Genomic DNA, 8,413 nt, shown 5'->3' on the forward strand with positions numbered 1-8,413 from the left:
CTGGGGGGGGCTCAGACATAGTTCCTCTTGTCGTAGCTGGTGACGGCGGAGCGTGGGGCAGAGTAGGCCACCTTGCCCGTGGGGTACCTGTCGTCTTTGGGGGGGCAGGAGCAGCAGAGCAGGCCCCCCCCCAGCAGCAGGAGTGCGGAGGCTGCCCAGCCCACGTAGAGCGAGGTGCCCAGCTCTCGCTTCTGCGCTTCGATCACCAGCGGGTTGTAGAAATCCCGGATGATGGTGTTGGCCGACCAGCAGACAGGAATGAGGGTCATGACACCAGAGAGGAGGAAGATGACGCCGGAGACGATGGTGATCTTGGCTTTGGTGCTCTCATCCTCCACGCAGCGGGTGCACTGGGCGCCCACGATGGCCACCATTAAGCCCAGGACGGCCAAGATGATGGCCACCACCAGCAGGGCACGGGCAGCTTGCAGGTCCTGAGGGAGCGCCAGCATGGAGTCATAGACCTTGCACTGCATCTGCCCCGTGCTCTGCACCACGCAGTTCATCCACAGCCCTTCCCAGAGGATCTGGGCCGTCACGATGTTGTTGCCGATGAAGGCCGACACCTTCCACATGGGCAACGCGCAGCAGATGATGCTGCACAACCAACCCAGCACGGACAAGGCCACGCCGCCGATCTCCAGCCCCATCGACATGGTGGACGGTTCAGTGACGTGCTCCAGGCGATGGCGGAGAAGAACCCACGGACCGAGACCGTCGCTGCCACCCGCCGCCGCTCGCAGCCGGGGGATCGGCTTACACCTGTGCGCAGTGCTATTTATATGGGCTGGCCCTGGGGTGGGGTTTCAGTGCTGGCTGCTGGACGCTCCTCTCTGCTCCTCCGTCACCGTCACCTGTGTCCCACACCCTCCCCTTTGTTTGCAGAGATGGCGCCGAGTAACCAGAGAAGGGCGGGAGGAGGAGAAACGCCACCTGCCACAGCCATCCCCTGGTTTCGGCCGATGAGTATCGGGAAGCACTACTACCATGCTCATTCCCATCAAACCCCTTCTGTGAACCTGGAAGTCCCAAGTGTTCACCTTTCCCGCATGGAGAAAATGTGGCAGATCGGAGTTTGTTGATTTCTGTAGTGTTGTCAGTGCTCACGTTTAACTGGGGTTCCGTGAGCGTTGGGCACCTTTGCATCACCGTGCAAAGTGCAATCCCTCCGCCATCCCATGAGGTTTGTGTCACCATTCCAGGGGACCTGCAGGTGCTCCTGGCCCAGCAGGAACCCCTCCAGCCTGGCCCCTCCTGTTCCCACCCTGGTGGGCTGGGAGTACAGTCAGAGATCCTCTGACTGACTGATAAATATCTTTACTCATCCTGCACAAGTCTTGTGACCTTGAAGGAAGCAGATAATGCACGTAACCACCCCGGCAGCATCACCCTGACAACCTGAGCTGGCACCTGGCAAAGGGAAAAATATCCCAAGGCATGAGCAATCTCTTCAGACCTGGCAGCAACAGCCCCATGGCTGGGGGGTGCATGTTTCCTCCCCCAGCCTTGCATGCTGGGGGTAGTGCCAGTGCTTCCAGTCCCCCTCCCCCAGGAATGTGGTTGCTGGACACAGGCTTGCTCCTACCTGTTCCCTGGCTGCTCCAAAAATCTCCTCTACAACTTATTAACTACTCAAGAGCGCGGTGGGATGCTGGCAGCTGGTGCCGTGCAGCTGGGATGGGGGGAGCCGTGCAACTGCCTGGCTGTACTCCACAGTACCCTGACATCCCACAGCCAGAGGGGTTGGATTTGGGTGCCACACAGTGCTCTGATACCCAGTAGCTGGTGGGTCACCTTCTATTACCCTGCAGCACTCTGAACCCCCATAGCCAGCGGGGTCACCCCACAGCACCCTGATACCCAATATATATCTGGGTCAGATGTTGTCACCCCATGTCACCCCAGCACCCCATATCCACCCGGCTTGACCTCCAGCCCCCTGCAGCACCTCTTGTCTGACCTCCACCACGCTGTGACACCCCAGTACCCCCATATGCAGCCTCTACCAACCTATGGCATCCCCAAAATACCCTGTCCTTGGCTGGGTGAGCTTCTGCCACCCCACTGTACTGTGATCACCTCCCCCCCGACCCCGAGGGCACCAAAAATCCCCACAGCCAGCTGGAGGTACCCAGGGCTGACCCAGCCTATGCAAGCAGCCCCCAGGGTTCTGTGCCCTTGCTGCTAGGGGTGCTGGGGGTCCCGGCCCTCGGGGGCACCTCGGGGTGAGTTTCCACGGTCCAGTGCTGTCACAGGGCCAGGCCCACCTGGCTGCCAGCAGCGAGCAGAGGGCGGGGACCGGGCTGCCGAGGGCCCCACGTGTGCAGGCAGGGGAGTGCCCGCGGCCCTGGGGTGCGGGAGTGACGGGTGCGCAGGTGAACACACACACAGACACACAGACACACAGAGACAGACAGGTACAGGCACACACACAGACACACACAGACAGACAGGTACAGGCACACACACACACATACACACAGACACACACAGACACACAGACAAACAGGTACAGTCACACACACACAGGTACAGGTACAGGCACACACACACACAGAGGTACAGGCACACACACACGCCCACACACAGGTACAGGCACACACACACACACACACACACACACACACACACAGGTACAGTCAGACACACATACACACACACACACACACACACAGAGGTACAGTCAGACACACACACACACACACACACACACACACACACACACCCCCTCTGCTGGCCGCAGCACCCCAGCATGCAGCTGCGCACAGAAACGCGTGGACACTTAGACACACGGACACACAGCAACAGACTCAGACTCACGGACTCATGGAGACAGACAGACATATTGACTGACTGATACACACACTCACCAACAGATTCACAGACACACACAGACTCATGGACACATAGATTCAGACAGGCACACACACGCAGACCCAGACTCACACAGAGACTAACGCGGAGGCAGAGGTGAGCAGGTGGTGGTACAGGTGCACACATACACACCCTCCACCCGCGCACATGAGGCTGCGGGGCTCTGGGCAGGGGCTCCCCTGGCAGGGCTCTGGGCCAGGAGGGGACTCCAGGCAGGGCTGTAGGGTGTGGGGATGCCCCAAGCAGGACTTTAAGCCAGGGTTATACCCCAGACAGGGCTCTGGGGAGGAGGGTTGGCACCCCAGACAGGGCTGTGGGGCACAGGAATAGGGGCAAGGCTATACCCCCAGTTCTGTGGAACAATGGGAATACTCAACAGCAGGACATGGGGCAGGGGAGATAACCCATGTAGGAATGGGAGGTAGCAGAGAGGGATGCCTTTGGATAGGGACATGGGACAGGGAGGATATTCTAGGTAGGGCTGTGGGACAGGGGAAGAGCGGCATACTTGAGGCTGGTATATGGGATAGGAGCTACTGGGGCAGAGCTGGGCTGGGACAGGGCAGTGAAACACCGCAGCCCCCGACCCTGCAATCAGAACCCCACACGCGGCGTCCCCACTTTGTCATCCCAAATTGCCCAAAGTACAGGCTGTGTCCAGTGTCATGCCGGCCTGGGGCAGCTGCCGCCGCCTGACTCACGACAGAGGAAGGGGCAAATCACCGGGGTTTCGGGGTGCTGGTCACCCCCGGCAGGACACATTCTTGTGGTGAGCAAACCAGCTCACTGGTGTTTACTGAGGAGCTGAGCAGGACCAGCATCCCTGGGGGATTCCTGAGAGCACCCCCATCCCAGCTGCTGCATCTCCCTCCCCAGTGCAGTCCCTCTGCACTTCCGCACAGCTGGGGAGGGATGAGGAGTATCCAAGTCCCTCGGGATGAGGACAAAGTGTGATGGCTGCAAGAACTCTGTGGTGACATGGGGGCAGGTTTGCTCCACTGTGATGCAGAGACCCCAAACAAATGTCAGACCCAAAGGTTACGGGAGTATCCCTGGTTTGGTGGCTCCAAAGGAAGGACACCTGCGCTGACAGGGGAGACACCTACTGCAGCATCCCCCATCCATGCAACCGGCACCCGGCAGCACCCCGGGGGTGCGCAGGAGGTGACGGCAGAAACCGCCCCGGGCACGGCGGGGCCGCGTCCCACTCACGTGTGCGGCGGGGCTGGGGTGTTCCCCGCCGCTGCGGTCGGGAGTGCCGGCGCTTTTTCCCCCGGGGGAGCGGGGCCGGGGCGGTAAATGCCGCCTCGGCTGCTTATATTTCAGGCGCGGGGCTGCTGGCTCTGCCCCGGCCAGGGCACACAGGCAGCCCATTGTTGGAGCCCCTTCGGCGCGGCGGGAGCAGGTGAGGCGGCTCCGAGCATCAATGGCAGCTCTGTCTGCCGGCGGAACGGGGAGGTGGCTGCGGCACACGGGGGCTGGGGGCGGCGGGGGACATGGACCAGCGGGATGTGTCAGGGGGCTGGTGTTTCGCTGCGGAGTGCTGGACCATGCCTGGGGCATCCCCACCCCGACAGATCCGATCGTCTTCCCTAGGGCTTTGCCGTGGCATCCCGCTTCCTCCGAACATCGCCAGTGGGGACACCCCCATTGACCCCCTTCCTGATCCATCATCTCCCCCATCCCTTCGCCAACCACCTTGGCAAAGCTTAGGGGTGTTTTCCCTGTTGGGAGCCGCTTGTTGCATAGAAACTGGACGGAGTTTTGACTTTCAGAGCGACTTCAGGCCGAAGGTCCCTTCTTTCCCTGCAGGGACCCCGCAGGTCCCGGCGTGCGGCTCCCCTCCCGATAAGAATTTGCTTTACCCTAGCGATAAACAACCTGACTGTGCATTTTTGAGTCCGTCAGAGGGATTTATGTTGGGCAAGGATGTTTTTTGGGAACATTCAGTCTCTGGGCTGTTGGTAACTAATCCTCAGCCTCCGGAGAGGAGAAGCTGCCCCACTCCTCACAGGCTCTGTGGGAGGGCTGTTGGACGTGCCTTGCTTGGCAGATGTGAAGCCAGAGATCGCGGTGGGTCATCGTTTGCTGGCGAGTCTCACCTGCCCCTTTGGGACCTTGAGGTAGGCAGGTTGGTGGGTCCACATGCAGGTCCTGGGGGATGAGGGGCTCTCGCCTCAGTGGTGTGCGATATGTGAGGTGGAACTGACACCCATGTCCTGGGTGGGAATGTCCCCAAGCCTGGACATTTGGCTTTTTGGCAGGAGATTCATGCCCCAAACCCTCTACCTGTGGGGTGTCCTCCACCCTGAGCAAGGCCAGGGTGACACAGCCTCTGCTGAGCACCCAGCAGTGCCTGGCATTGTGGTGACACTGCATTTAATGTCACCTTCCTGCCTGGGAATGTCCTCACTACCCCGCCAAGGGGCTGCACTGTGTCCCCATGCTGGTGAACCCAGGAAAAGTGTCAGAAGGTGTTTCCTGATGGATGTACCAGAACGGGAGCTCTGCCCTCACAAACCCTCTTAGTGCAGTGTAACAGGGATGGGAACCCAGGCTCCTACATGTCCTTCAAATCCCACTGCATTTGGGGCAGGGCATCCACGCCTGTCTGGGTGCTGGGGCAAGCGCTGGGTGGTGAAAGCTCAGGATGGGTTGCATGTATTGAGCAGCCTGTTTTGGCGTGGAGAAGCTTCCTGCTGAGCAAGTGGGCTGTGGTCCCACCAGGACATGTGCCTGTGCCATGGCTCCTTGCAGGTGACACTGGAGAAAATCTGGGACTGGGTGCAGGATGCACTGGGAATGAGCATTGGGACAGGGCTGTGGGGCTGGTGTCTGTGGAATGGTTGTCCTGAATGGCATGTCCTGAGGCGCTTGGTGGTCCCACCTGTGCTGCACCACCACCCTCAGGCTCCAAGAGCTCTGGGATCAGCTGCTGCTCCTCCACGCCGAGCCGGTGTCTGTTGGTCCTGCTGTCTGGCAGTGCTGGGGACACGGGGCCGGCAGTGCTGTCAGGGTGGGTGTGTCGCTTGGGAATGTGGGGAAGGGCACAGGGGCTGCCCCTGCGTGGCAGCTGCCAGGTGGAATATATGTCACGTTCCAGCATTAATAACAGTAATTGGCTGTCAGAGGCTGTGCTGGCGCCTGCTCTGCCTCTGAGGGAGAGTATGAGCAGCTCAAGCTTTGATGCTGTGCGCACGGGGGAGTCCCTGTCCCCACCTTGCCATTTGTCCCCAGCCCAGAGACATGTCCCCACGTGCCTGCGGGGACACGGCCGCTGTGAGCCACACACACACGTGGGCGTGTGGCTCTCTCCAACCCCAAATAATGCGGTGGTTACAGCAGGCGGCTGGGAGGTGAAAGCCTCAGGCAGAGTCTGGCCCCGGCGGGGATGCTCCGGAGCCTTGTAGATTAAAGGGAGCCCTTGACCACAAGGTTCTGGCCGCCGGGTAGACACACTGGTATGTGAGCAATGCGGGTGTTCCAGCAGGACAGAGGGACAGAGCCTGGGCTGCTCCTCTGGCATAAGTCAGGCAGGCAGGACTGTGACCATCTCCTTAGGGTGGGGTCTGCTCTGAGACATGGGTGTCCCCAAGCATCCTCCTGGCACCACAGTGCATGGGCCACCAGGCTTGTCCCACCGCAATGGGACATGATGCCCAGGGACATCCTGGTACAAGCAGTAGAAGCTCCAGTCTGTCACACCAAACAATAAGCACAAATGGTTGGATTGTGATGGTAACCCCAATGCTCAGGAAAACTAAGACTATCTTGGTGCCTCTTATCTTTTCCAGGGGCCTGGGATTAAGCTAGGGTGATGAAACAGTGCAATGTCCATCTGTCTGTCTATACCATCTGTCTGGTGTCATGCTGTGCCTGTGCAGGAGCTTGGAGGGAGCAGCTGGAGAGCCTGTGTGAGAGTAATGGATTAAAAGAGGACAGGTCAGCATCAGCATGGCATCAGTGTTGGCATTGGTATTGGCATCAGCACTGGGATCAGTAGGTGTGGCTCTGGGTATGATCAGTGGGATCAGTGGGTATGGCTCTGGGAGAGCTTGAGGCCACATCTGCCCCTCACAGCCCCAACCCACCCAACCCCACCACACAGGCAGTGGGACATGGGCAGAGCTGGGACAGAGCATGGCTGTGTGAACCCTGGCTTGTCACTGGAGCACAGATGAGCTGGGTTTGGGGTCTGCCCCCCTGATGCCCCAGGCAGTGCCATCTCTCCTTTGTGGGGAAATGGCAGCTGCTCTAACCGGTTTGTGGGTCTGGGCGGTGGCACCTCCCGCCCGAGGCCTAATGGAGGGCTGAAAGTTGCTGGTACGGACGCCAAAGGAGCAAACAAGAGCCTCTTGTGTCCTGCCGGGCACGGAGCCCAGCAGCCAGAGGGAACAATGTGCTCCTCCCCTGGCATGGGGCCATGGGGGGCCAGAGGCTGGGCTGATGCTAGAGCAGTGACTATGAGCTGGAGGGAAGTTGAGGCATGAAGGTGTGAAGGGACCCCATCCAAGTGATGGAGCAGAAGGTTCAGGCAGGGATGGCAGAGATATCCTGGTGTCTGGGCACCAGCTCTTCCCCTTTAGCATCCTGGGCTGAGTCCCAGCACTGCCCTGGGCATGTCCTGCCTGCCCACAGCAATGAGATGCACTGCTGCACCTGGGTGGCCTGATCCCAGTCCCCTGTGTCCTCCTCCACGGGAGCAACCGGGATATTAAGTGTCATTGCTGCAGGGAGAAATACAAGTGGAAGAATCCCGGGAAACTGGTTCTACCCCTCCGTCCGGTGCCGGCGGCAGGCCGGCGGCTGCGGCGGCGCTCCTCCCTCGGCAAAGGCATATAATGCCTGCCATGGTCCCAGCAGCCGGCACTGCGCGGCGGGAGGCGGGCAGGGAAGCAGGCAGCGAGCGATGGCCTCCATGGGGATGCAGGTGCTGGGCATCGCCCTCTCCGTCATCGGCTGGTTGGCCTCCATCCTTTGCTGCGCGCTGCCCATGTGGCGGGAGACAGCCTTCGTCGGGAACAACATCGTGGTGGCGCAGATCGTCTGGGAAGGGCTGTGGATGAGCTGCGTGGTGCAGAGCACGGGGCAGATGCAGTGCAAGGTCTATGACTCCATGCTGGCCCTGCCGCAGGACCTGCAAGCCGCCCGTGCCATGGTGGTGGTGGCCATCGTCCTGGCCATCCTGGGCACCCTGCTGGCAGTCACCGGAGGCAAATGCACCAATTGCGTGGAGGATGACACCGCCAAAGCCAAGGTCATGATCCTCTCCGGCATCATCTTCATCGTCGCCGGTATCCTCATCCTCATCCCCATCTCGTGGTCAGCCAACAGCATCATCCAGGACTTCTACAACCCGCTGGTTTCTGACTCGCAGAAGCGGGACCTGGGCTCATCCCTCTACGTGGGCTGGGCAGCCTCGGCACTCCTGCTGCTTGGAGGGGGGATCCTGTGCTGCACCTGCCCCCCCCGTGGAGAGAAGCCCTACTCTGCCAAGTTCACGGCTGCTCGCTCGCTGCCAGCCAGCAACTACGTGTAG

The 8,413-nt window shown here is 60.3% G+C and overlaps 2 protein-coding genes across 2 annotated transcripts; one reads left to right on the forward strand and one right to left on the reverse strand.

Moving 5' to 3' along the window:
- CLDN3 (claudin 3) lies at positions 1–731 on the reverse strand. The gene has a single exon (XM_041425009.1). It carries the CDS (start codon positions 654–656, stop codon positions 12–14), a length of 645 nt encoding a protein of 214 aa, XP_041280943.1. The 5' UTR covers positions 657–731; the 3' UTR covers positions 1–11.
- Positions 732–7,514: 6,783 nt separating this feature from the next.
- LOC121346872 (claudin-4-like) lies at positions 7,515–8,413 on the forward strand. The gene is given in 5 exon segments (XM_041425014.1): positions 7,515–7,586; positions 7,589–7,625; positions 7,628–7,677; positions 7,680–7,754; positions 7,757–8,413. Coding segments are annotated over 5 exon segments (891 nt in total).

Source organism: Onychostruthus taczanowskii, unplaced genomic scaffold, assembly GCF_017590055.1.
Source record: "Onychostruthus taczanowskii isolate IOZ18803 unplaced genomic scaffold, ASM1759005v1 scaffold86, whole genome shotgun sequence".
Classification (NCBI taxonomy): Eukaryota; Metazoa; Chordata; class Aves; order Passeriformes; family Passeridae; genus Onychostruthus; species Onychostruthus taczanowskii.

Bases quoted from the DNA above. Each gene is read 5' to 3' on its own strand.
- CLDN3 (XM_041425009.1), bottom strand. From the start codon at position 656: ATGTCGATGGGGCTGGAGATCGGCGGCGTGGCCTTGTCCGTGCTGGGT.